Source organism: Gallinula chloropus, assembly GCF_964237585.1.
Source record: "Gallinula chloropus genome assembly, chromosome: 31".
NCBI classification, from domain to species: domain Eukaryota; kingdom Metazoa; phylum Chordata; class Aves; order Gruiformes; family Rallidae; genus Gallinula; species Gallinula chloropus.
In genome coordinates, this window is record NC_140116.1 from 1,444,111 (window position 1) to 1,471,638 (window position 27,528).

At 53.5% G+C, this 27,528-nt stretch overlaps 1 protein-coding gene across 3 annotated transcripts in view; it reads right to left on the reverse strand.

Annotated features, from left to right (window-relative positions):
• Nucleotides 1-728: 728 nt before the first annotated feature.
• The window catches only part of LOC311202649 (cyclic AMP-dependent transcription factor ATF-7), a gene marked incomplete at its 5' end in the record, with an annotated part of 43,451 nt that continues 16,651 nt past the window's right edge, over nucleotides 729-27,528 (reverse strand). Inside the window, 10 exons of one of the 3 annotated variants that reach the window (XM_084277238.1) lie at nucleotides 729-983; nucleotides 3,555-3,663; nucleotides 5,136-5,333; nucleotides 6,519-6,665; nucleotides 7,751-7,864; nucleotides 9,042-9,141; nucleotides 11,755-11,912; nucleotides 12,838-12,972; nucleotides 15,618-15,736; nucleotides 18,752-18,848. In XM_084277238.1, the coding sequence (XP_084133364.1) occupies nucleotides 766-983; nucleotides 3,555-3,663; nucleotides 5,136-5,333; nucleotides 6,519-6,665; nucleotides 7,751-7,864; nucleotides 9,042-9,141; nucleotides 11,755-11,912; nucleotides 12,838-12,972; nucleotides 15,618-15,736; nucleotides 18,752-18,848 (1,395 nt within the window). In that variant the 3' untranslated portion in view covers nucleotides 729-765. Of the gene's footprint in view, nucleotides 984-3,554; nucleotides 3,664-5,135; nucleotides 5,334-6,518; nucleotides 6,666-7,750; nucleotides 7,865-9,041; nucleotides 9,142-11,754; nucleotides 11,913-12,837; nucleotides 12,973-15,614; nucleotides 15,737-18,751; nucleotides 18,849-27,528 lie in introns of all 3 variants that reach the window. The other 2 variants (XM_084277239.1, XM_084277237.1) reach the window with 2 other exon arrangements.

Here is a 27,528-nt window from a genome sequence, read left to right on the forward strand (position 1 = left end):
TAAACTCCCATCGCAGCCCCAGTGAGTCGCTGGGAGACTGGGGGTGACGCTGGCCACCCCTAAATCCCTTGAACCTGGGAGCTGGAGGAGGCTCCTGGTGCGAAGGTGCAATGTTTTGGGTAGCCAGAGCAGAGGGGGGAGCAGATGCCTGGAAGCAGCAGGCTGTTAAAAATAAAATACACTGACAGCACGACTAAATGTCACAGCCTCCCCAGAGCTGTGTGCTCCTTCGCCCAGAGCGGAGGAGGAGGAGGAGGAGGAGGAGGGTGAAGGTGGTGTTTGTGGGGTGTGTGGGGGGGAACTGGAAGAGAGGAAGCCCCAAGGGGATCCACCGAGCGCGGAGGTTTAGTGTTAACGTAACCGATACCTGAAAGGGCCCCGTTTGAGGTGCTGTTCACAGCCAGGCTCTGGGTGTTCGGAGGACTCTGCGAGCTGACAGCTTGTCAACTGAAGGATGGAGAAGAGCGCTTCAGGCTGCAGCCACCCCTTGGGCGGGACAGGCGCTGGCAGGGCTTTGGGTGGGTAGGGGGAGCCTGGAGCTGTCCAGGCTCCGCAGCGTAAGAAGCGCCATAGCTGCCCTTAACTCACTTGGGAATAAAAAGAAACCAAAACCCCCTCCCCCACCCCCCCCCCCAAAAAAAAAATAAGAGAGAAATAAAAATCCTCATCGTGCCCCCCCCACTGGTCAGGGACACGGAGTTACGGTCAGTCTGTCCGGCTGCGAGTTCGTGGGGAGCTCCGCTGTCACCCGCAGGGGCTGTGACATCATCTGCCAGCAGACTGTGACTGTGGAGCCATGATGACGTGTGAGGGGACCGGCATGGCCAGTTCTGTCCTTTGGCTTGCCATCTGGGTGAGCACCGAGGTGGCAACGGCTTCCGCTGCCGAGCGGACGCTGAGCCCGTTGGGAGAGGCCGTCACGGAGCTGTGCTGGATGACGGGGGCAGGGGAGCCGGTGGGCTCGGAGCTCTCCTTGGGGCTCTCTGCTCGGCCAGATGAGAAGGGGATGGGGTGGAGGGAGCATGAAAAGGAGAGGAGAAGAAGGAGACAAGGTTAGAGAGAGGCTGGTTGTGTCGCTGCCCGCGCTGGCGGGGAGATTGGGCTGGTATTCACTTCGTGCTCCCCTCTCCAGCCAGGGCAGCCTGGAGCGGTGAGGCTGATCCCTGTGAGAATCCCAGTTCCACCCTTTCCCCAAGCTTGGTGTCTCCATCCCCCCCATCCCAACCAGCTGTTCGGCAATAGGAAGTGAGGGCTGGCAATAAACCCATCGGAGCTGGGACCTAAGGGGTGGCCCAGAGAAAACCCACCCAGCTCTTACCAAATTCACATCCAGAAGGGCTGAAGTGCAGAGGTTTCACCCCAAGGATGGCAGCCCCAGCGTAACCTTTCCCTTAATCAATCTGTTTCCTCATTAGAAGTGAGGACCTTGCCCTGCATCTCCTTTCCCGGCGCGGTGCTGGGTTCAAGGCCATTTTAGCCCAGAGACCCAACAGCTCCTTCCACATCCTCACCATCTGCCAGGCGACAGAAACCCTCCTGCAAAGGCAGGTGGGTTCATTCCTGCTTTTCTATCCATCACCTGGTTCGCTCTTCATCCTCCTCTAGAACATCAGAATCAATCAGAGCCCGTTACAAACTGTTTGCTCACTCGATTCCTCCTGCTCACCCCAAGCAGTAAGGATTGGAGGGGTAGGGAGGTGAACAAAGACCTGACACCTTCTCCTCCCAGGGCTTCCTTTTTTTCTTTCCCCCCAAAACTTTGGGTTGTCTCCCACAAGCAGCCTGCAGAGAGCTTCCAAGGCAGGGGGATAATTTGTGACCTATCAAACGCCGAGGCGAGAGCAATCAGGCCTCTCTCTTTGGGGGTCTGCACTCATTATCTACGGATGTCAGGAGGAAATTCCCTCCTGTGCACTTGGGGAGATGAATTACGGGGAAGATGCGGTCACCTTCCTTTAAGAGAGCAAAATAATGGCATGAGCTGGGATACTTCTTCCACGTCAAAGAGGGTAAACCCCACGACAGCAGGGAAAGGGGGGAAAAAAGCCTATCAGAGGAGAGGTTTTACAACCTTCCCAGGCGCTGGCAAACGTGTTTTAGGGCTCAGCTCCTTACCAGGTGCTCAAATATCACCCCCCTCCTTTCCCAAATGGGGTTTTTACCCTTCGCTGGTGTATCCAGAGCTGATCAGAGAATGGACTTGGCAGGGAGAGAGAAGGTCGAGGGGAGCGATGGAATAGTTTGGCATCCCCAAAAAAGGAGATTTACAAGGTGTTACAAATAAACCCACCCAACTGTACAAGAGGCAGCTGTAATTCCATCGAGGGAATCCAGGGGTTTTGGTTAAGGAGCTGCTTAGTCACAAATCTCCCTAATAAAAAAGGCAGTTGGGGATGAGGGGGGGGGGGGGACAGGGAGGTGTGAAATTCATCTTTATTATTCAGCTGCATGATGAATTCCTATTCTTGGAGCAGACAAGACTGGGAGGGATAATAATAGGAACTGTAAACTTGGGAAGTTTAGCAGGAAAAATCATGTTGCCTCTCTGTGTGCCACACAGAGAGCGAACACCTGTCTGCAAGGGCCAGGGGATGGTGAGGGGGTTTTCACGACCTCGTTACTCGAGCTCTGAGTCACCATAATGAGAGGAAATAAAGCAGCTCTGCCAAGCCCTGCACCACACTGTGGTCAGGCCTCACTGCACCCCCTCTTTGGGAGAGCCAGGGGGTGGGAATGGGGAAGTGATGGGGCAGGAAGGCACCTGAATCCTCCTTTTCTCCTCTCCATCCATCCCTGCCTCTCTCATCCTGCTAATGCTGGGGACACTGGGGGACCAAGGGCTTTGTGGGAATACTGTGGTGTGGAACTGTGAGGCAGGGATGACAGAGGAATCTGGACATTATGTTTAGCTCCTGGGTTGATTATAATGAAACAGGCAGCATTAAGGAATGAATTAAAAAGAAAAATCACCCAAAAAAAGAGGAGGACAGGAAGATGGAAAGCAGCCTCCTCGCTTCTCAACCCGAACCCATGTGATGTGCATCGCAGGGAAGGAGCTACAGAGCCTCAAGATGTCATTTATAGAGCCCCATGATGTCATTTATAGAGCCTGGCCTCTTCTGACTCCAGCTCTGCTGTCGGAGCAGTGATAGTTTTCAACTTCAAAGGGAGTGTGGAGTGCTTGGCACGCTGCCTGGGAGCGGGAGGGGAGCCGCCGGCCCGCGCTCCGGGGAGAAGCGGAGACACGGATCGCTTCTCAAACATTCCACCCCATGGAGACACGGAGGGAGGTGTCACTCCATCCTTCTCCAGGCCACCACTGCCCTCACTGCCTGGTCACTCTGTCTTGTCCAGCCTGGGTGGCTCCTCCTCACTGCGGAGGCCACAGCGGCAGAGGACACGGGACCTGGGTCTGTCCTGTCCTGCCAGCTGCATGAGCTGGAAGGTGATGGAGCAGAGATGAAGATGAAGGCTCCCTTTAGAGCTCAGGAGGGGTTTTATCTCCTTAGACCTACTTAAAGGGTAGGGAGGACCAGCGTTAAGTCGTCACTCACCCAGATAGCCCTGTGTTTTCTTCTGTAGTGCAGTCACAGGGCAGTCCTTGTGAGCCAGCAGCAGCTGTTTGAGTTGAGCAACTTCGTTCCTCAGTAGCGTGACTTCATTCTGAGAGGGAACAAAGGAACACCCACATGGGCATCGCTCACACTCCCTGCACGGCCTGAGCTCCCTCCCACCTTCTAGGCAGCAGCAGGGCGTTAACACACGTGCTTACACTTTGTCCTCTCATTTTGAGGTGCCTCTGGCCCAAGAAGAGCAAACAAAATCTCTGGGTTTTGGGGCATTTCATGTGCAGTCATTGCTCTCTGCCACCAGCTGGAAACCCCTCACTACCTTCCTCATCTGATCCCAGACACGGATTCTCCTGAGCCCTCCTGCTAATGCCAATCACTTGAGGCAGAGACTTTGGGGTGAGAAGCTGAGGTTACAAACCAGCTCAGACACTACCATGCTGTGGGGAACATCAGAGCTCCTCCAAGCTCTTGGGAACTCTGAGAGCTTCTTCCTTAAACCAGGTTTATTCCCCTGAAAACTTTGTGGAGTGTTTCATTCCTCTGCCGAAACGTTTGGAGAAGCAGCTGAAACCCAGTAAATTGTGTTTGGAAACTGCCTGAGGAAACAATTCCTATAATTATCTTGGGAAGAGAATAAAAATACCACGACCAGGGCTATTGAAAAAATCCCACCACGTGAGTCACCAGCCAGTGGTGAAAGAAGAAGCCCAGAACAGGCATGAGTTCAGCCTTTGGAGACCCTGCGATCCTTGGCCAGCGCTGAGAGCACTAACAAGGGGGCTAAGGAAATGAAGTCTGTGTGTTTAGATGTGCTGCACTTCTGCTCAGCACGCTGGGGGTGCTGCCCAAGAGCCAGGAAAAACTCTGCTCTCTGGAAGAAAATATTCCTATGGCTGATGATGGCAGCTGCAGAGCCTCCATCGCTCAGCCCGGCGCAGGGAAGGGAACTGGGATTGCTTCTGCTGAGCCTGTGCCAGCCCAGAGCTCTGCCTTGTGTAAGGGAGGTTTCCACTCCACACATAGAGCTGTTTCTCCAGGGCCTTTGCGCTCTGCTCCAGAGGCTGGTGTGATCCCTGGACGGGCAGAGCTCATTTAGGGGGGACAGGGAGGGGGAATGGGAGTGCTGAAGGCAGCACTTGAGGCAGAGCATCAGGATGTCCTGGCAGGACAAGGGGGATGGAGTGAAGCTGGAGGAGGGAAGGGTTAGATGAGATATTGGGGGGAAGTTCTTTCTAGAGAGAGTGGTGAGGGGCTGGAAGGGGCTGCCCAGAGAGGGGGGTGGGTGCCCTGGGCAACCTTGTGTAGCTCCAGGCCTGGAGGTTGGTGGCCCTGCCTGTGGCAGGGGATTGGATCTCTGTGATCCTTGGGGTCCCTCCCAACCCAGCCCAGTCTGGGCTTCTATGATGGAAAGGAAGGAGCGAAATCTTAAGCAGAGAGGCAGAAATCCAGCTCCAGAGAGGAGCAGCATCCAAACCGACGTTGTCTCCGCAGCGTGGGGAAGACGTTCCCTCCAGAGCGCCGGCGGCAAAGGGCTGGGCTCAGCCTCTACGGTTACATACTCACGCTCAGCTGGATGTTCTGGGTCGTGAGCTCCTCAGCTTTCTTCTCCAGGGAGGACACCCAGAGCTTGCGTTTCTGACGGCAACGGGAGGCTGCAGCCCGGTTCCGCTCCAGGAATCGCTGCCGCCGTTCGTCGGGGTCTTCGTCCACTGTACGTCTCCGTCGCCCGCCGGTGCTGGGGGTGGGCTGGGCAGGGGACACCTGGAGATGGGGTGAAAGAGGGATGCTGAAGAGAAGGCAGATATGCACCAGCTTAATGAAGCTTATGGGGATTTGGGGGACAAACCCCCCCTTTCAAGGCGTGTTGCTGGGCCTTCCTCAGCACCCTGCAAAGCGCCCTGCAAACTCCAGGCATGGATCTGTGGGAATTCTGAGAGCCTGAGCACAGGGAATCATAGAATCATAGAATGGTCTGGGTTGGAAGGGACCCCAAGGATCATAGAGCTCCAACACCCCTGCCACAGGCAGGGACACCAACCTCCAGGCCTGGATCTACACAAGGCTGCCCAGGGCCCCATCCAACCTGGCCTTGAACACCTCCTGGGACGGGGCATCCACTACTTCTCTGGGCAGTGAACTGGTTAAACACCAACCTCCTATGGTCAGACAGTGCAGGGCTGGGAGCCCACGATGCTGCTGACGCACAGAACCACGCACGCTCAACCCTCCATCCCCGTGAGGGTTCAGTAACCCTGTTTGGGTTTGTTACCTCACACACAGAGCACGAATTATTTGCTCTAAAACTGAATTTGGGTTAATTTCTGTTCTCCTCCCCGAATGCCTTCAGCTAAAGAAGCTCTGAGAGGCAGCTGGTACAAAGGCATTTCGTAACGCTGCACCATTTCCCTGTTTTATTTTGGGAGAACAAAGGGAAAAGTCAGTGAGGGCAAAGGGTCCTGCAGACTAGAGCTTTGCTGGTGCTTCTGTGAGGGCTCTGTAATTACCCAGCCACGATCAGGGAGTGCAGTTCCACTTGGGTACTCGCTGTCAGGCAGCATATGGATATTAAACTTTTGGAAGCCTATCTAACTGACGGAGCAGGTGGCGATCCTGATGGAAGGCTGGCATTTGGTTAGCTGGCAGGAGCCAGCGGAGTTGATTGCCTAAGAGGGGAGCGTTTAACCCCAGTAATTGAGCGGGGAGAAGAGAGGAAAATATTCTTCTGAAACTCCAGACCTCGTCAAGCAAATTAACACGTCGCTGAAGTTATCGGCCTGGTGGTGTTGGAGGGTGTTAGTGCTGAAGCGGCACTGAAAAAACAAGGGGTTTGTTTAACCCATTCCACAAACTGGGAAGCTGTAAGGTTTTCCTTCTCTTAGTTCCTGAGGCCCAGAACCCCCCCCACAGCACCTCCAGCCTGGCCCTGGGGGCTAAGTGGCAGCAGACCTGTGGCTGAGCTGGGGAAGGGGCATCAGGGTGCTGGACGAGTATCTGACTCTGCTCCGGACGTGCGGTCACCATCGTGCTGGCTGAGCCCACGACCAGGTTGCTGCCGTTCAGCGAGGAAGACGCTGTCAAGCTGGCCTTCAGCCTCTGTCAAAGGAGGGGGAGAAAGAAAAGGCATCAGCGGATCAGGTTGTCTGATACTTGAGGAGCTGAGGCGCCAGGGAACGGGCTCTCTGGGGACTGCGGCCGATTCAAACCCAACCGAAAGCCATCGCCATCTGCTCTACCCAGCGACAGGCGGCAGCTTCCAAGTCCAGCTCGAGCAGACGGGTACCACATCCCAAAACCACCACTGCAACTGGCACTGATCTGCGCTCCCCAGCTGGCAGAGAGACCATGGGCTCAACTGCCGAGCCCGAACTGCCCTTGAGCACCCGCAGAGGGGACCTTCTGGGACAGAGAAGGACCCCTGCGTGATCAGGGCTGTGTCTCTGGGCTGCCAGCGGGGCAGGAGGGCTGTTTCATGCCTAGACCAGTGTTTAAGATCTCTCCTCCCACTCACAGCTTTGATCCACCCAAGAATCCCACAGACACCTCAACGGGGTGCAACGGGAGCGGTGACAGCACACAGCAGCAACAGGGTGCAGCACTGCTGTAAGAGGAGGGTCTGCAAACACCTCCACCCCCATCTCAGCCAAAAAAAAACCCCCAGGGGGTTTTGCTGCTCACTGGTCACCGCGTTAGGTTTGCTCCTTCCCACTCTGCATGCACCGAGTTCGAGCCACAAAGAGCCAGCAGAGGAAAATGATTCCCTAAAACCTTTTAAAGAGCTCTAGATCCTCGGATTAGTAGCACAACATCTCGTCTCTTGGCTCTGCCTTCCCCAAACCCACCTCCAGCCCATCTGTTAGCTTGGAACTAAAAGCACCAGCTTTACAAAACAGCCGTGTTTAGGATGGGGCTGAGGTTGGTCTTGACGCCGGCGCGGCCGCTCTGCCTGCCAGAGCCACGGTGCTGATGAGCCTGATGATATTCCTGGTGGCATCTGCAGCACCTGCTCGGCACGGGGAGGCTCTGCCACAGCTGCTCGGGGTGTGGGAGAAGCAGAGTCACTTCACAAAGGCTGCAGGGGAAGAAGGCTCCAGGAGGAATCTCTTCTGGAGGAGCTAGTGAGGACATAGGGACAACACTGTGGACGTGCTGCCGTCCCCAGAATGAATTTGGCCACTTACCAGTTTGGTTTCTGAGTGTACTGGAAGTCCCGATGGTGAAATGGACCCGCTGGTGTTGATGGGTGGCCCAGGAATACCGGGAATGTTCGGCACCATGGACATGGGCCGAGCCAGCTAGCAGGGAGGAAGCAAGGCATGGGTTTTGGAAGGTGTTTCTGTGAGGCAGCTCTGCAGAGCAGCTCTGCAATAATTCCCCACCAAGCACATTTATAAATCCTGACAAACGTTCGGCGTTTAACTGCCGCCATCCATCACACCCGCTGTCACCGGCGGCCAGCAGCCACCCCTGTGGTGGCCACGGCGGCTGTTCCGGAGTCACCCAGCTGTACCAGCCTAGTGCTGAGGGCAGGGAGGGCAGCCCAAAGCCTCCTGCCTTCCCCTTCCCCTCCCCGAGGGCTTTTCCCCACTGGTATAGGAGGGCGGATGGAGCGGGAGGGTATGAGATGCCCTCTGGTTCTCCAGCCAGCTCTGTTGTGAAGCTGCAACACTGATAAGTCACAGCACCCCCTCCTAAATGGGGAGAGGGGAAAACACCCCAGCCTTTACTTTGCCTTTTCTCAGCACTTCCAAGTACCAAAGGTGTCGCAAGCGCTGGGGAAGGTGTGAAGATGTTTCTGTGCCCACAAGCTACGCTGCCCGCTGCCTGCCTACTCTGACGACAACATTCCCATCACCAGAGGCAGGAGGGGGTGGTTTTCTGGGGCCATTACTCACTCCAAACCCGAAAGCCGTGCCTGGTGGGACAGACAGGACTCACACAGGGCTGCTCGGTCGGGAGCTGAAGCGTTCCAAAGATGTACCAGCCACCCAACCAGGCGAATCTGCTCAGGAGCTCAGCACCATGGAAAGAAAGCCCAACCCTCAAGGCTGATAACTCCAACGGCTCCACAGAGCTGGAGAGGTTGGGGTGGCTTATTCCTGGCTTGCAAAGACCAACATGTTCTCTGCAAGCTCGAACGGTTTCAATTGAGGCCCGCTGTTCCAAATGGAAGCAGCTAATCAGGGATCCTACAGTTCCCAGCCCTGGATCAATGGTGTGAGCCATCTGTCCAGGCAAGGCTTTGTTTTTTTCCAGCCTTATTGCCCTCTAGTGTGATCGTCACGTTATTACTACCTTGCCAGAGCCGGCCCCCCTTTCCCTCCTCCTCCTCTTCCAGTCTTATCTTGCACAGAGGGGGAGATATATTTTAATTTTGAGGAAATGGAAGTGTCTGAGTCTATTTGGCAGGGGAAAAACCACCGTCCCCCCCCCTCCTCTGCCACACAGAGCTGTGTTGGAAGTTTCTCTCACCGATATAACAGAAGGCATCTGCACAGGAGGGCCTGGGAGGACGGGCATGGTCTGTCCGTTTGCGAGCTGCACCACCAGTGGAAGGGAACCGGTGGGAGACCTGGAGAAACAGGAGGTTCTCATGGATTATTTCAGGTTTATACCGTCCCAGCAGCCCCAGGAGCTCAAGGGCAGAAGAGCGAAATCATTCTGGTTAGTGGATTTGGGCTCATTTTCCCATTTCTGAAGGGCCTGGTCTGGACAGGGTGGGCACAAAGCTTAGCAGAGTGGGCAGAAGGGGAGCCTGGCCTCTTGCTTGTTGGAAGGGAGCTCGGCCTCTTGCACGTTCACTGCACAGCATCCAGCACGTGCCAGGGAGCTGGCAGCAGCAGCAGCAGCCATCACTGCAACACACCCTGGCTAACTCCTCGTGTCCATGGGCTGGCCAAAAGCCCACCTGAACAGAGAGGAAAGAACATCCAGGGGCTGCTGCAAATCCTCCTTGGGGAGGTCAGAAGTGTCCCCCCCCCGGCTGAGCTGGGCACCGGGCAGATGGGGGTCTGAGCAGCTGCTCCTACCAGTAACGTCTTGGCCTATGAGCCACGTCTGCTGAGCTCCCACGAGAGGGTTTACAAGGACTTAGCTTTCCATTAACGAGCGCTCCTGATTCTGACTCCTGAGGAAACCTTCTAAACGCGGAGTCGACGCAGGGCTGGCTCGTGTCTGCGCAGACAATGGCTCTGGGAGACGGGGCCGGTCCCGCTCCCCGCACTCCCTGCACGCTGGGGGAGGAGGCGATCACACTGGAGCTTAATTGCCAACAATTAAAACACCAAGAACCTTTTCCACTGCAGATCCCTTCGGAGCAAAAGGTGATGTCTCTGCCTGAGGGGACAAACAGGCACCAACACACAGCCCCTGACTCCAATTCGGAGCGTCACAAACCTCACCACGCTTCGGCTCTGACCCTCTGGTCTCAGCCTTTCTAGGAAGGCTGATCTGCTCCAGTTGATGGGGAGAGGAAGGAGAAAAGGAAGGAAGAAAGGAGAGGAAGGAAGAAATCCCTGCCAGCAAGCAGGGATCTACCACTCCTTCCTCCTCAGCTCATGGCAGCGCAGCGAGGAGCCGAATGGAGGCAGAGCCGAGCCAGGGAGAGACGAGCAGAGCTGCTGGGAGCTTGACTTTGGGGGAGGGAGGAAGAGATTTGTTGGTGCCTCCTCTGCAGAGCCCAGAGAAGGGGACGGATGAGGCTGGGATCCTCGGAGGAAACCGTGCTGGCACGGCGCAACGTCGGGGTGGGGAGAAGCAGGGGACGTGGGTCAGAGAGGGGACTTCATGGTGCCAATAACTCAGGCTGGAATTTTTAAGGCTGCCTTGGGAACGCGAACGCTCGGCTCTCATTCATTTCTATTGGGCATCCCAAATCCTCCAGGCTGCTTTGAAAATCCCAGCCTAACAAGCCGAGTTGCAGGGAGGTCACAGCCTCCCCTCCATCTCCATCAGGCTGACAAGCCCACCACAAAGTCCACGGCTGCCCTAACGTGGGGACCCTCGTTAAAGCTGCAGCCCCCAACTCTCTGTAGAGGTTTGATTCTCACATCCTAGGAGGGATCTACCCCCGTGGGCTGCGATGGGAGTGTAAAATCCCATTAAGAAGTCCAGCCTGCTCCAGTTGTCATTGTGTTTGGTGCCTCAGAGTGTGGCGACTCGGCGGCTCTGCCCACACAGGGTTGCAGAAGGGACATGACGCCCTTTGAAAGCCTCAGGACAATCACTTAACCCCTTAACTCCTCAGACAGAACTTCAAGCTTCCCGTCAGGAAGTCTGGATTGATGGTGCCAGAGGGGTCAAAGCAAAAACACACACAAAAATACCAGCTGACAGCTGAAGCACCCCCTCACCTCCCCCCCAAAACAAACGGCCTGGTTAATGTAAGGAGCCAGCCTCAACCCTGGGTAATTAGACAGAGGCCAGGACCACAGCAAAAAAGCAGCATCCTGACACCAAAGAATAGAAGCAGGGCTAAATATACGTCTCCTGAGGGCTCATTGTAATGTGTTTCCTGCATCCTTCAGGCTCCTTCCTTTTATGTGCAGGGCCAGAGCTACTGAAGAGTGTGGCAGGCTCGTAACCAGCGCAGCGAGGGCTCTGGAGCCTCCGATCCAGATTGTTAAAGGGGCAAAAAGGAGCAGGTCATTAGACGTGCCGAAACAAACAGCTCCCGGGGCAGATACTGCCCATGAAGGAGGCCGGCGGGTTGCAGAAGAGGTTACACTTCAGAGGCAACAGCTGTCTGAGCGAAATCCCAGAGCAGTTAAAGATCCAGACGATTTCCTACCATGAGTTTAGCTGAGCTCTCTTTACCAAAAGCCAACTGGGGAGTCCCCAGTCAGGCCACGCTCCCATCGCAGGCGACAAAGCGTCACGTCGCCGTGGCTGGGGGATGAGGTTTAATTTCTCCCCATGGTGAGTTTGGTCTCGTTTCGTTACACCGTGACAATTAGTTCCCCCTTTCCACACGCTTCCACCACCCACCACCACCCCCCCACCCCATTCTGCTTTTGGAGACGGCGCCGCAACAAGGCCCTTTATGCCCAAACAGCCACAGCGGGAACCGTGGCACCTCGCTTGTTCTGATAATCAAGGAACTTATTTAGGTACCTAATTACTGCCCAGGAAGCCTGACGGTACAGGAGAAACCCCCTCAGAGTGTGTTTCCCTCCTCTGTACTTACCCGAGCTGCCTGTTGGAAGGGGGAGCCTGGGTGATGACGGAGGTTGGAGAAGGCAGCGTGGGGTGGAGCGGGTCGTAACCCAAGTGTAGCGGCAGCGAGCCCGGGCGCACGATGGTTGGAGTCGGTGTGGAAATGATTACAGGCTTGGAGGTGATCTCCTGAAGAGGATCAACACAGAAAGGGAGACGTTAAACTTCATCAGTTTAATTATTACCTGGCTGTCTCTTCCTTCTGATGGCTTAGAAGTGATAGTCAAGGCGCCTACGCCACAGAAACTGAGGCACGGAGGGAAGCGACTCGGTCCCAGCCACGCTGATGTGATGTCAGCAGCACAGAGAACAGGGATGGGACACACAACACCTCTGGGAATTAATCCTCCTCTCTGAGGAGCCCCAGCCCCAGCTAATGTCTCCAGAGAGGGAAGTTATTCCGATGGAGACTCGGAAGCAGCAGCCAGCCCCAGCAGGACATGGAGAGACCTATGTGGAGATGACTCGCTCGGCACTCCTCACCCTGCCAGGAAAGCATTCCCAGGGCAACCAGCAAAGCTCCCCACACCAGCCAAATCCACGTGGAGACCTAAGGCCAGCCCACGTGTATGTGAGTGAAGAAGCTTTTCTCTCCATTTCTAAAGCAAAGGGAACCTCATCAGCCCAAATTGGGCCTCAGCACCCAAGAGAAGAGGTTTGTTCTCATCTGGAGAAGGAACATCTTGCATCTGGGGAAGAACAACCCCAGCTACCAGTATAGGTTGGGGGTGTTGGAGAACAGCACAGGGGAAGGGATGGCCTCTTCTCAGGCCAGTGAGCAGTGGGTGGAAGTTGGAGCAGAGCAGGTTCCATGTGAACCTAAGGAAAAACTTTCCTTGTGAGCGTGGCAGAGCCCTGGGCCAGGCTGCCCAGAGAGGCTGGGGAGTCTCCTTCTCTGGAGACATCCAAACCCCCCAGACACTGTCCTGGGTGAGCAAATCGAGGTGACCCTGCTCTGGTGTGGGGGTTGGACTAGATGATCTTTCAAGGTCCCCTCCAATCGTGTGGTTTTGGGATTCTGTGATCTCCACAGGACATGGTTGGGACATCCTACCTTCTCCTTGCTCGGTGGTGACCGTGGGTTAGAGGCAGGGCTGTCTGGTGGGGAGGAATCCACCTCCACCGGCTCTTCCTCCTTTATCTTGATGTCCGGGGTGGAGGGCAGGGACATGTCCAGGGCTCCAGCATTCTACAAGGAAAACCAGCCACGGATTGAAAGGACAATTAGCTCATATTGTTTGTGAAACATTTGGCTGTTCCCAGAGGAAGAGCCACAGCTCGGAGCTCTTGCCAAATTATTATTATTTATTTGGACTGAAGTAGCATCTGGGAGCCCGAGGCGCAGAGCGGTGCCGTGCCGCGGCGGTGCCGTCCCAACAGAGACAGAGCCCCTAGGAAAAGGGGGGGGGGGGTTCTGCCCCTGACAGCACCATTTGGTGGTTTCTCAGTCAGACACAGGTTAGTTGTTGGTTGGGGTTTTGGGGTGGGATTTGGTTTTGATGACAGGGCCCTGCTGAGGAGGACAGGTAACAAAGCCAAACGCCTGCGAGTTACAGAAGGCACTTTCATTCACAGAAGAGCTGTAAAGCATTGTATAAATCAGCCTGAATTATTTTATTACCCGATTATCAAAAGCAAACAAAGAGCCATGCAAGTTATTAAATATCTATGAGCGCCCCATTAAAATAAAACCCAACCATATGCCTGAACCTGGCAACGTGCCACCACCCTGGGTTCCAGCAGTGCCACGTGCCCCATTTTAACCAGTTAATGACTCGCTGGGGACTGGAAAAGGGCAGGGTGACAACAAGGGGGACACACACAACTAGTCTGAGGGCTACTTCTCCCCTTCCCCAGATCTGGGGGAATAGAAACCTTGGAGAAGATGGCATTGGGGAGCGCAGGAGGAGCACGCGACGGAGCGAGACTCTGAGCACAGGATGCTGCGTTCAGCTGGGCTCCAACCCACCTCACAAGCAGGAGAATCTCTCCTGAGGGGCTGTCTGAACAACCTGCTGTCCTTCTCTCCCTGCACCATCAATCCCAGCGCTTTCCCTTCACTCCCTCAGCTGCTGAGAAGTCACATCTAACCTAAACCTCCTTCACGGCATTCAGTGTCCTCTCTAGGGAGTGAAAATCACGGCAAGAGGGTAAATCCAGGCATCCAGGGATGCTCTGGAGTGGGGTGTGGCTCCAGTGCCTCCTCTCCACACTGATTTACACTCCACACTGATTTACACAGGAGCTTTGCTGGTGGGGGAAGCGCAGTAACCATTTACCTGCCCCTCCTAAGCAGAGCTGCTGTACTGGGAATCACAAAGGAGCCGGGATTAACGTGCAGGAAAGTTTCTGAACCACTTAAAGCGCCTCCAGGGAAGCTCCTGCTGTGCCTATGTTTTTAATTAACTGGTGTCGAGACCACCCTTGGAACTGGAGGACAAAACACAACCAGCAGCAATGTTGAAAGCATCTTGGAAATGCAGCAGGAGGCTCTGCCCAGGTTGGGTGAGCAACAAGCATCGCATCGTATGGTGACAAGCATCGCATCACATTGCCTGGGCAGAGGTTTTCTAGGAGGACAGGGGGAAAAATGCTTTCCCTAACACCTGAAACCACCCCAAAACTTCACACTGGGTGAAATATTTAGACTGCAGTCATCCTAAACTGGGAAAAAACAAAACCCCAAAGCCCCAGAAGGAAAACATCCGACAGCCTGAGGATCTCAGCTGCAGCTATTAGGTAGCGCAGCCCAGGAGATGGGTGGTCTCACATCTAAACTGGTTGGCTAGACTGCAGGCTGCTCAACCCATTTCTATGTGAAACCACAAAGGAAAAGCTACCTTCTCCCAGCGCTCGGGGTCTGGGCTGCGGAGAACAAAAGGCAGGGGGGGGGATTGAGAGCATAAAATGCCAGGCAGCCCCGGCGCGGCCCTGCGGCATACCAATGAGAGAGATCAATTTCTGCTTTAAAGAGCCCTGTTATTAGGAGAGGGGGTGAAAGACAGTTTTCAGTTTTAATTCTGAATTCCTCCGTTCCCCATCTCGGGGAAGATTTACGCTGCTGTGCTCCTGCAGTTTATTTCCGAGCAGCGCCGCTGACTGCCAGCGTATGTACATACATAGATCAATTTAGTAAATGTATGTGCCAGCCTAAGAGCCCAATATGCATCTGCTGCTGCTCGGATTCTGGAAAGGGGGAGGGAAATGTCCTTAATTAGCTGCTATCTGATGAGATCCCGGTGTCCTTCAGACCCTTCGCGCTCCCGAGGTTGGCAGGGGCAGTGGGAATCGATACAGCTCGCATAAGACAGAGCTCTTTGTTAGGAAAAAGCCCTCCACAGACCCCCCACATCTCTCTTTGCAAGCGCCCTGCCAGCCTTCAAAGGCTAAAGGCAGAGCTGGGTGCCCCCATCATTAAGGCACCATCATTAGGGATCTTGATCCCCAAGGACGGAATTTGTGCTCAGATCCCCAGCGCTTATTCACAATCCTGCTCTTTTCCCACATCTCCTCCCCAAGGTGAGAGGTAGTTTGGATCCTGCCTTCTTTCTTTTTTTCTTTTTTCCCCCAAAAAACATCTCTTTTTTTTGAAGTGAAAAGCCTGAGGAATAATAAACCATTAAAATCCGCTCTCACCAGGCCTGGGATTGCGGGCTAGCCAGCCAAAGTCACCCGAGTTAGAAAAATAAAGTCCAAAGTAAGCCAGCATATTAAATCCAAGACCACACTTAAGTTCCCCTCCAACATATGCCTTTCATCAGAGCAGCACCGTCCCTCCTCCAGCCCCCGCAGTATGAGCCTGGCTGGGTTTTTACGGTGGCCTTCGCCTCTTGCCTTTTTCTCGTCATCCTCGGCCGCTTTCTTGAACTCGTGCTCAAAGGAGCTGGCCAGTTCATTGAAGAGTCCCACTTCTTCACAGTTTTTCAAGAACCGAGTTGGGGTGGGAGTCTGATCTGTTTGGGTTGTAAAGACCAAGAATCAGTCAAAGAGGGATGGGGCTACAAAATTCATCTCAACCACCTTAGTCCTCTCTGGGGACACCCCCCCCCCCCAACAAAGTGTGGCCTCTGGTTTGGGAAAGCCTGGGTGCTTTTCTGCTAAGGTGTGTGTAGTGTTTGCAAAGCCTGAAAGGGGAAAATGGTTTAGTGTTGATTTTGTTTCTCTTTGGTTTTGAAATAAAAAGAAATAAATCATCATTCCCCCCCCCCCCCAGGAATCACGGCAGCGAAAGGTGCGCAGTGATTCCTGTGAAACCCCTGCCTGTGGGTCACGTCCTGTCCCTCCCACCCCGGGGGTTTTTTGACTGTCCTCAGCTAAATTGCTGCTGCAAGGAATGAAAATCTCCCTGAAACAGCAGATCAGAGCGATGAGAAGGGAAAAGGGCTGATCAGAGCAGCTCCAGTAGAGCAGAGTCGCGTCCCTCCCCGTGCCGGGCTCTGTACATCACTGTGCATCCTAGGACAGACGGCTACGTGGGAGTGCTAATAATTACCACCACTGTCCAAAGCAATCCCTCTGGGGCCCGTTTTCCACCGTATTAACACGTTGAGTCATGATCTCTCTGGCCATCACCCAGGCTGTAAAGCAGGAAGAAATCTCCCCGCTCCCGACGAGCTTCGGGGTTGGGGTGTTTTTCCCTGCGTGACGTTAGGTCAGCAGTCCAGGTACTGTCAGGAGCAGGATACAGTGAAAGGATCCATCTGGCAGCAAACTGCTGAGGTTTTTTTAAGCACAAAGGGGATCCCTAGGATAGTTTAGCCTGACCTCCTCTATAAAACATCAGCTCTTTGGCATGGATGCTCCCCGTTTGAGCGCTGTAGCTGCGCTCGAGCTGAAGTATCTACAGAAAACATCCCAATTATTTCACTGCACCACGCTTTATTTCTAGCCTGAGTTCAAACCCTACCTCTCAGTTTTGTTAATAAAGCAAAGGCCTCCTCTGAGCACACTTTGGTTCCCCCCAAATCTCTCTTCATTAAGCCAAGAAACTTTGTCAACTAAAGATCTCTGCAGGAGGCTGTTTTTTTCCAGCACTTTAACAGCTCTCAGGGCTCTTTTCGGACCATTCCCCATTTAGCAATGTCCTTTCGAGCCACGTACGTCAGCCTGGGGTCCAAATCTCCAGCAGAAGTTTTCAGGGGATCACAAAGCTGAGCTGTATAACCTCTCTCCTCCTACCCTTCCCCGATTCGTACCTCCAGGAATTGCAGCAGCTCTTCCGCCCACAGCATCACCCCAGAAGCGCCCGTTCCCATTTAAATAAGTCTCTCTGCTGCCAGCTATAACCAGCAGACAGAGAACAATTCTTTATGACTCTCTTTAGCTTAACAGCAGAGTTACAGCAGAGAGATGGAGGCTGCATCCTCCTGCTCGTTAGCGCGCAGGCTGCTGCCCTGCACAAAGCATGGGAGAGAGCGAGGAAAACCCAGAGACAAAATGGTGGCTTAAAGAAAAAAGCACCCCAAAAAAGGGGTAATAACGCCCTAAATCTCACTGCTCAAAGCTTTGTTGCCCTCATAATTCCTTGTCCAGACCCCAGGCAGGCTCTTTACTGTTAAACGAGCTGGTCTTGTGCTGACCGCAGCTAAATAAGTCGGTTTGGGTTTGGTTTTGGGGTGGTGTTTTTTGGCTTTGTGGTTTACCCCAAGAGCAGCTCAGTGCAGAGGAGATGGGAGAAGGGGTTAGACATGCCCTTGCTGCTGTTCCTCGTGCTCCAAGCCAGCCCAGCCCTGAGTCTGGGTGCAGGAGGAGCTGCAAAGACGAAGGCTTTTTAACACCACATCCCCCTGAGAGCGGGTGGGAGATGGGACCGTTTCTGCCCCCCAGTTCCTGCCAGACCAATTTACAGTTGGGTTTATCACCCATTCCCCCTGCACACCCTGTTTAAAAAGGGGCTGAACCAAAGGAAAAACGACCTTCAGGAAAGGGAGGTTGCTTCTTTCTGCCCCAAATTCTTTCGACTCCCATTAGCCTGATCCCATTTGAAATGAATTCTCCCCCTGGGAGCCCTCCCCTGGGCTCTGCCCTTCCAGCAAAGGCTGTACGAGCTCCCTTACGATCCTACCCACGGCTACAATTAACTCCAAGGCTTTAAAGAAACCAACCAAATTGCTATTTCCTACTTGAACAGCTGAATTTGGGCTGGAGAAGAACCTGGGAAGAAGGGTGCCAGGCTCTTTACAGCCAGCACTTCATTCCCCCTTAGGAAATCTCAAAGCTTCCGAAAACATTTCCTCCTCTCTCCTTGTTCTCAGCAACAGCTTTTTCATCCAGCAGTAACACAAACCTCATGCCCTTTAAGAAGCCTGAAGGAACAGGGACAAGGCAGAGGAGTATCTATAACCAGCCAGAATCTGCTGCCAGACAATAATATAGAGGATTTTGGGGTTGTTGGGGTTTTTTTTTTTCTATGTTATAAAGGCTGCATTGACCCGAGCGCCTCATCAGGCTCTGTAAATGCACTTTGGGCAGTAGCTGGTGAGCTGGATGGTGTTTTAATTTATTAACTGCTAGCCTAAAAGCTCCAGAAAATTGACACCTGGGCTGAGGAGAGGAAGCTGGGTTTGTCAGATTTGCTTCATCGTCCTCAAAGCACACGCAGAAACGTGAAAAGACCTTTTGTCCATAAATCTTCCAGCCTTAATAAAAAGAGCAAGAGCTAAAAAATAATAAAAAAAACCCCCAAACCCCAACAAAAAACCCTGAAGGAAGAAAAAAAAAAAACCACCCTTAACCCCCCCACCCCCTGAAAACCTGATACCACCATAAAAAAAAAGGGTTAAAAAAAATATATAGAAACTTGGAAGCCTCTGGCTTTCCTTTCCTCCTGATTAAATGCAGATCACAAGAGCTTTTTATGGGAGGTAGAGACGTTTTTGCAGTGCATCTGGTCCCTGGTATTAATCTTGCAGTCATGCTATATTAATGTGCACCATTTTGGGAGCTGGCCTGGGTTGAACGGCACATACCTGCGATGATGACTGAGTCGGTTCGAGCGGGGCCGAATTTCAATGTCATCTCATGCTTGTGTTTATGAACAGCCAGGTGGTCCTCATTCGTAAACCTCTGAAATGAAACAATTTAGGGAAACGGGGAATAAATGCATTTTGGTGTTTTACAGATACATCCTGAGGCAGGGTGATGGGATGGGGGGGGTGTGTAGGAAGAGAGAACAGCCCGGAGAGCAAGCGTAACGCAATCGCTGCCGAGCGTTAAGCGGAACCAGAGCGGGACAGATTGTTTTACACAGGAACAGGGATGAATATTTTTAATAATCCCTCTGGTTTTTGTCCTTCTTGTTGTCGTTGTTTTGAAGCAGTGGCTGCAATCGAGCTTGGAAATGCAAATCCACCCCGGCCTCGGATCTGTGGTGCTTAATTGCTGGTTAAAGGAGGGAGGAATTAGGTGTTATTAGGGGGTCAGGCAACTTTTTTTGGGTGGTGTGAGGAGGAGCTGGCACCCTCCTGGCATTTTGGGCTGTGATTTTATGGAGCAGGATGGAGATGGCTGCCTGTTGTTCCTGCTCGTGGCTCTTTGCGACGGCACGGAGCAGCCTGAAGCACGGGTGCTGTCGAAGAGGGGAGGGTGGTGGTGGGGTGTATGTGCTGTAAAGAGGCCATCTGAAATTCCACCACGGGGTGAAAAACCCACCCGTGATGGCTTTAGGGATGTGACACCACAGAGGCAGGGTCGGGTGCTGGGGGGGGGAACGTAGGGGCTGGTGTTGATACCCGCAGCATCGCCCGCTGCTTTAAACAGCTGCGCCGGCCCCAAGCATCGAGAGAGGGAGGAAAGGGAGACGGAGGACAGGGAGAGAAGGAGGTGGGGAGAGGCAGGGATGGGGTTAAAGCAAATAACCATAAAGACCCGAGGATGGATTGCACCTCTCCTAATAGACTGCGACAAACCGGGCGGCTGAGGGCACTGCCCGGGCCGTACCGCAGGGTGTCCGTGCAGCCCGGAGCCGCGCAGCGTCGGGCTTGTTTCTAGAAAGAGCTGTACCAGCAGCAAAGCATTTTTTTCCCCCTTTTCCCTTTTTTTTTTTAACCTCTCTCTTTAAACCATCCAACCCCCAACCCAACCCAAAGGCACCTGTTCCAGTGAACAGGCTCAAACGTGACACCCCGGGGTTCGCTCGCTCTTCCTGAGGCTTATTTACGACTCCAGTTATATATTTAATTCTTTTTTATAGAGCAAAACCAGCGTTTTTCCAAGCTGGAAGATGCTGTGGCGCCGTCCCAGGAGCTGTGTGTGTGCTGGGGAGAAGGTGGCGGGGAAGGGGAGGGGGACGACAGGGGGACACGACACACATTAGCAGAGACAAGGGACATCAGTGCCGAGCCGACGGGCGCATCCGCACGCGGCCCATCGATCTTCCCCTTCGGCGCAATAACAAGCCCGTTATGCAAAACGTCCTTCAAAGACGTCGCATCCGAAGGTGCTTTTGATGGAGACTCATTAACCAGGGCTGAAATTAAAATAAATTAAGAGCTGGGGGGTGGGGGGGTAGAAAACAACCAAAGAAGAGTTGGTTTTTTTTGCGTAACTCCACCGACCCAACCCGATCTGTAACTAAACCTTAAATAACATTTTTTGCCCCTTTTTTATGGGCTAAAATAGGGGGTGTGGGGGTTCTTTCCTCCCTACAGCTTTCAAAAGCCTCAGCTCTCCCCCCAGCCCCAACTCGATTCATTTCCCAACGGCGGCAAGAAATCTGAGCGACGCCGAAACGGCACCGAACAAAGGAGAAGGCGCCGAACCCGCCGCCCTTTTTCCAAGGGAGGGGGAAATTTGCAGCGGGGTTTTTTCACATCGCACCATAAAACACTGGCAGGGAAAGGAGGGGGGGAATAGAAGGGGGACACAGACCCACACCCCCATTTTGGTATGTTTCTGGGCTCTCCGCCCCCCCCAAAAAAATCAGCCTGGTTTTTTAATGGAGGCGGCTGTTGAGCTGGCTGGGTTCTTGTGAAGGGATGAGCCTTTAGCAGAGGAAAATAGGTGGGTTATACTGAGGGGAGAAAAATAAATCAGGGTTTTTTCGTGAGGATGGAGGAGCAGCCGGATTCGGATGAATATTTAGCAGGCAGGCGGCCGCTGCTCCAGCGGCATCTCGAAACACTGAACCTGCAGAGACAGGGTGGGGGGGGGGGAAAAGAAAGGAAAAGGAAGAAAATTCCCCAATTCTCTAACTCCATTTTGTACTGGGTGAAGGAACGGGAGGTTTTTAGGTCAATGAGGGAAGCAGCAAGAGGATGCAGCAGGGGATGGGGGCACCTTTCTCTCCCCCGCCGGCCCCGGTTCGCTCCCTCTGAATTTATTTTAATCTTTCATTTTGCTCAGTTGTAGGATTTTTATTTTTCCCCCCCACTTTTTTTCTTTCTTTCTATTTTTTTTCCAGGCGCTTTTCCCGCTCTGGGTGCGCGTTACGGCTCTATTTAACATCTTTATGTGGTCTCACTAGCTCGGGAGCTCTCTCTTTCCCTGCACAGAAATGCTCACAGACACAATATATCTTTCTCCATACATTTCCAAACGCCCAAACCTAGAGGCTGAGTCTGGCACTTCAGTTCTAAATCATGTCATTTTACACAGAGAAGAAAGCAAAGGGTTGGTGGGGAGGGGGGGGGGGGGGGAAGAAAAGGGGAAGAATAGGGGAAAAAAAAAATGGAATGAGTTAAAGCCACAGCACCAGCTTTAATATTTAATCTCCTTCCATCAGCAGCTGACATATAGCAGTGTTATTTCAGCCTGCTATTTTGCGGGTGTCTGAATTAAAAAGAAGATGTAGGTTGTAAAGTCTTTGGGGCGAGGGACAGGCGCTGGGATAACGCCGCTGCCTCGGCTCTGGAAGAGCTGGAGAGCCTTCATCACCAGCAAGCCTTCATCACCGGCGAGCCTTCATCGCCTGCAAGCCTTCACCACCAGCCAGCCTTCATTGCTGCGTACAAGAGGAGTTAAAAATGCTTCTTTTCTAACCCCCCAGCCCCAATTTCTGCCGCCCCACAGCAGGGGACGGAGCAGGCGGATGGTGTTTGGGGTTTGAGTAAACACGGGGCTGGGTTATTCACCCCAGAGAGAGTTAAGGGGTTTTTGAAGCACACAGATTTGAGGCAGGCAAAGGCTGGCCAGGCTGCATTCTTTACTCAACAGGCTGTGACAGCTCACTGAATAAAAGGGCTCGTTTAAAAATCTTTATTTAATAGGACACAATGCTTCCAGCTGGACCAAAGCACCACCTCCATTAGAGCCAGAGCCAGGGAATAAACGCAGTAGGCTGAAGCCTGGATCTTTAGGCAGGAGGAGACGCTGCTGCTGATGATGATTTGGGGTTTTTTTTTCTAAGGTTTAGCAAGCACAACGAGGGCTTGCTGGAGGTTTTGCCTTGCCTTTGCAAAGCATTCAATGCGAAAGGAGGGTTGGCGAGGGCTGAGCTCGCTGAATCCAACCCTCCCGGCAGCTCCGGCGCACAAACTGCACAGCGATTCGTTAACCTTGACAGGGATTTTCAGGGAACACAAACACCGGCTGCGCAGAGAGCCAGTGGCCTGGCCAAAACTTGGGTTTAATATAGAGCCTGTGTAGGCTGTGACAGCACAAAGTGTTCGTAAAGAGGAGGCTTTACCTCGCCGAAAGCACAAGCTCTGGCACAGTCTCACCAGACCCCAAACACGTCTCTGTCAAGCTCATCACCGGGCAGAATTAAGAAGCTGTCATTAAGGGGGGGGAAGCCCAACACGCTGCTCCAAGCTTAACTCCAGGTGTGTTATTCAGCCCACAGACCCCACGGTACCACCGTGCTGCGGGTGAAAGACCTGGGTATCAGGGGGAACAAGTAGAAATCAGTGCTCGGCTCACAACCGCAGTGCTATGCTGTGCTGAGCGCTCCAGAGTGGGTAAGCTCAGCTCAAAGTCACCCAGTTTAAAAGGTGTCACAACAGGTTTCACCTCTGAAGGCTGTCGTGGTGGCTACAGCAAGTGATGGGGCTGGGGCAAAGGGGATGTACCAGGCTTTGCCTGGCTCTCCCGGCACCACTTCAGGTGAGGGGCACGCACCTCCTTCACTTGGGGTGGGAAGGGCACCCGTGTGAACCACGAGACACGGTGGCTGATGGCACGGGGAGCTACTGGCCCTCCTGTGTGCATCCCAGCCCACCCAGCATCCGACGCAGCACATCCTCCCCGTGCTTCCCGGCTTTGAGGCAGACCCGCTGCCTACGCCCCCATCCATACATCTCCCCGTGACAGGGCTCAGATGGATTTCTAGTTGCTTGGCAGGCTGGAAAGATATTCCCTGTTCACTCGGCACAACTGGAGAGGTAACTAATGCGGGGTCACGGGTGCCCCCAAGGGCTGGGTGCCCAAAGGTTAGCCGTTACCGCTGTGAGTGATGTGACCCCCCAGTTCTGGCACAGATCTGGGCTCCATCTCACCCATTTCCCATCTGAGCAATGACAACGATAATTCCCTCCCTCGCAGAGAGGCTGTAAGGATTAATTCACTAATGTGCATAAAGTGCCCCAATACCAGAGTGATTCATAGATTTTAAAGGCCGGGGGACCATTACAATTATCTGCCGGGGACCACGTGAAACCCCAGATGGGCCCATTTCCATAGGAAAAGAGGTGTCAGGAGGCACACAGACTTGTTGGTTTGAAAATATGTGAAGATACCACAGCCAACTTGTCTCCTTTTTACTCTTAGGAGAGGCGAGGCACAAAGATTTCCGCCCCTGTTTCCTCCTGGAGGGTTCCCCCTCCCCGCCGTAAGGCAGCGCTCACCGGGCCAGGTTTCAGAAGAGCTCGGAGTCCAGTTGCTCCCACTGGAAAACTTGTGGTTATGTGATTTCCTAAGCAGCCAGGACACTGAGTGTGTTGCAGCTCGAAGGCGGCTGCAGCAGCTACAACTACCGAGCGCTTCTGGAAAGCTGGTTCCAGTGGCAGCATCCTTCCGGCACCTCTCTGAGCCTGAGCGAGGGTAAACGACAAGAGAGAAGGTTTATGAGTGATCAGCTCAAGGAAGAAAAGCCCCTAAACCACCCCCAAAACCATCTGTGTAGGTATTCTAAGAGAGCTTTGCCGCTTCTTGCTCGAGCACAAAGCCTTTGGCAGGAGGGGGGCCGCGGCTGCGCCGAGGCTTGGGAGAGCAGCACGGGCTTTATACCGAGAACGCCCCTGAGCCAAGGTCATTTCATCCCAGGCAATATGAGGGAGAAACAAAAAAAGGCCCCTGAGAGAGAGAAGCTTTTGCAAGAGGCAATGTCCTCTGCTGTGGAACGTCAGCGCAGCGTCCGCTTCGTCGCCGCTGCGGCGGCAGCGGGGCGGTTTTCTCGCACTGCGGCAGGATGCTGGGCTGCAAAGCGCTCCGTGCCCTTCCCAAATGGGAGGCTGTGTGTGGGGGGGAGAAAAGCTGCTTTCTGCTCTCGCTCAGGTCCTGTGAATAGCAGAAAGGCCACAGCCAGCTCAGTCACCTCGGCAAGGAGCGGGCTCGGAGGCGTTTCATGCAGTAGCCCTCCTGCAGCTTCCCCCCCACCTCAATTAAACCGGCATTGAGATGTTATTTTTGGCTCAGGCAACTCCAGGGACCGAGGCAGCGATGCCTTTTACTTTAAAACTCTGCTTACATCCTGCCCTGTGATTAATTCACGCTCCTTTCCTTGGGATTTGGTTTTTTTTTTTTTTTTAAATTTAAAAAACCCCAAAAAGAATGAGAATAATGCTGAGAAACTTCAGCCTGCTCACGGGCAGCATCCAGCGCTGCCGTTCGGAAGTCACATCCAAGCAGCCAAAAAGCCCTTTAACAAGCACTTTAGTTTGTGCAAACCACTTAGAAGAGAATAAAAAGAATTGTCTTTTTTTCTTGGTTTTTTCCCCTTTTTTTTTGCAGCTCAGAGAGAGCCATCTGCCCCCAGGTTTTGTTTTGCTGGGGGATTGTGTGTTTTAAGCCAGTCAGCGCAGACCGGAGCAGTGCAGCAGCAGCGTGTCCTATAAATCTGCCTTCCGAACGCAGACGGGGTTCTCCCATCCCCAGTGAGCAGAGGGAAAGGAGCAGCAAGGTTAAGATGCCAATGAGTGACACAGGGACACTGGTTTCCCCCAGGTCAGCACCTGGGAGGTGACAGAGTTACAGGGCTGGGGTTTTTTTTTATATTATATATATATGTATATATATAAAGCAGCAATGCCAGGCTGGAGGGAGCAGATTTTTACAACGGTTCTTCATTTAGCTCCAATCAAACCCCTGGCAATTAGCATTGAGATGCTCAGGTTGCTCCACAAACTTCTCTGTAGTTTAAACAAAGAGTTAAGCAGGTTCTGGAGCTGGTCCCATCCCCGTTGTTCCTCCTTGGCCAGAAGGGCAGAGCATTTAACTGGGAGTAGGTAAATAATTTAATTTACATTTCTATAGCTTCCCTTATCCCAAAGGGCTTCTCATACACATGCCCCTGTACTGAAATGCAGGTGTTTCAGCAGGGGGGAAGGCAGCAACCATCTGGCCTGCAGCGCATGGTGTACGGTGAGGAGGGAAGCATTCGGCCAAGGACATATGGGGCAAAGTCTTTAATAAACTCCGTATTCAACTTTGGGTGGGGTTTGGGTGGGATTTTTGGGGGATCTCAAGCAGTTGACACAGCTTCTCCTTCACCTCCAGCCCACCTGAGCTGAGCATCAGCACAGTTGGGGCCATATAAAACCGATCTGCAGTGCTCCGGAGCAGCTGACCTGTTGGGCTGGAAGGTATTGATCCCAGGTGGATTTAACCTGGGGGGGGACACTGGGGACATCAGCTATCAACCCCCCACCTCCCATCCACCAGAGTTACAGCCCAAACCCGGGGGGGATGCAAACCTAAACTGGGAAGAGCAGGTTCCTAAATCCCTAATGAGCCTGAGATACCTGGGAGCAAGCAGGACTTTCTAAGGCACCCATCCCCTCCTCCTCCTCTGCTCAAGTGATGCTCATGGGAGTGGGGGGACAGCCAGACACCTAGAGGGGTCGTTCTGCTCCTCCCAAGCTCTCTGCCGGTCGCGCCGGCAGCCGATCTCCGCAGCCAGCGACGTGGGGGACCTTGGTGCTCAGCTCGAACCCTGAAATGCAGTAATTATTGACTTCCACACGGTGGAGCATTTTTAGCCTCCTTTCGATGAAAAAGCCGAGGTTATTAAAATCCATGTATTAATTACCGCTGCCACATAACTTAAGAGGAGAGGCACAGCGGTAATTAACGGAGGTGAGCGAGGGGGTGGAGTTGCGGAGCGTCAGCGCCTCCGGCTACGCGCCTGCCCCACGGGAACCCCCCTGGATAGCTCCAGCGTGGATGTGAATCATTATTACGTCCCCTGCTCGAATCCCAGCAGCACCACAGGTTTGCAGTGTGACCTTGGGCAAGCCATCAATTCTTTCCCTACCTACCAGACAGAGGAAATAAAAAGGGAAAAGGCACCATACTTCACGTTAGGGGCGTTTGGAGAGGAAGCCGAGCGTGTGTGTAAGTACCAGGAGCTGTGTGAGAAACACTGCAGGAAGAGAAAATAATAAATAAATGTATTAACAAAGGCAATTACATCTGTGGTTCCCCGACTGTATTTCAAGCGCCGGCGCTCGGTTATTCATTAGGAGCTCGGCGATTCATTAGGAGCTCGGCATCCCTTCCCATCAGGAGAGCCGGAGACTGGGGTGGGGAGAGACCAAGGAGAAGGAGCAGAGGCACAGGTGGAGGGCAGGGAGCTGGGGTGAAGAGGAATTCCTGTTCTGCTCCACTGCAGAATGATGCTCAGGCCCGGTGGTTTAGGAAGTTATGTGGTGTTGTGGGAGGCAAAGGGGTGAATTACGGGAGGCGAAGGGGTGAATTACGCAGCCAGGCTGCGGTGTCAGGCACTGAGGCTCTGCCTCCTTGCCCCAAGACTTCAGATCTACCACAGAAACCCAATCTGGGCTCCTGCCTTCCCCCCTCCTCTCCCCAGCAAGCCTCTGCTGTTTACCAAATGAGTCACCCTTCCTGCCCTGACCGCTCTGGACAGCCCCTGAATGAACAATCTGGGAGCAGAGGCTCCTTCTCAGCAAACAAACAGCATCGGCAGCAAGCGCCGCACGCCGCCTGCGAGAGAGAATTTATAGAGTGAAAAGAAAAGAGTAACAGGAAACTCCTTCTCCCTGTACCCTGAGAAAGGAGAATGTACGGGTAAAAATAATTAAACCCGAACTGGAGTCGATTAATTTGTCTGTGGGCTTGAGGATTTGTGCTCTGGGAGGCTGCACGGGGATCTTAAAAAGTCTCTGGATGGTGGCCAAGCGTGTGGATACCGCACGGGAGAGGAGAGGCTCTGGCAGCAGGTGCTGGAGCACACGCAGCTCGGGCAGTGCTGTGAGCTGCTCCGGCTTCACCGCTCCCTGCGGAACCAGAGCTGGGAGCTGAGAGCCTGGCTCCACTGGAAACGCAGCCCTTCCATGCAGGGAGGCTCGCTGGGGTGCTGAGATGCTCCCCCAGCTATTGGCACTGGGAAAGAGAGGGTAAAAATGCAGGTGAAGGGAAATGGGAGAGGTTTGAGGTGGCAGGATGAAGGGAAAACCAGGACTCAAGATGTCTCCTATGGACCTTGTACCACACATGGGTATCAGAGGGAGGTCGGCAGTGGGAGTGGGTGCCCGGGTGCAGGACGGTGGTATCTCCCTCCAATACTCCAGGAAAAGCTAAGAGACAGCTGTGCTGGGAACATGGGACCCCAGCAACACTCTGCTCTGAACAA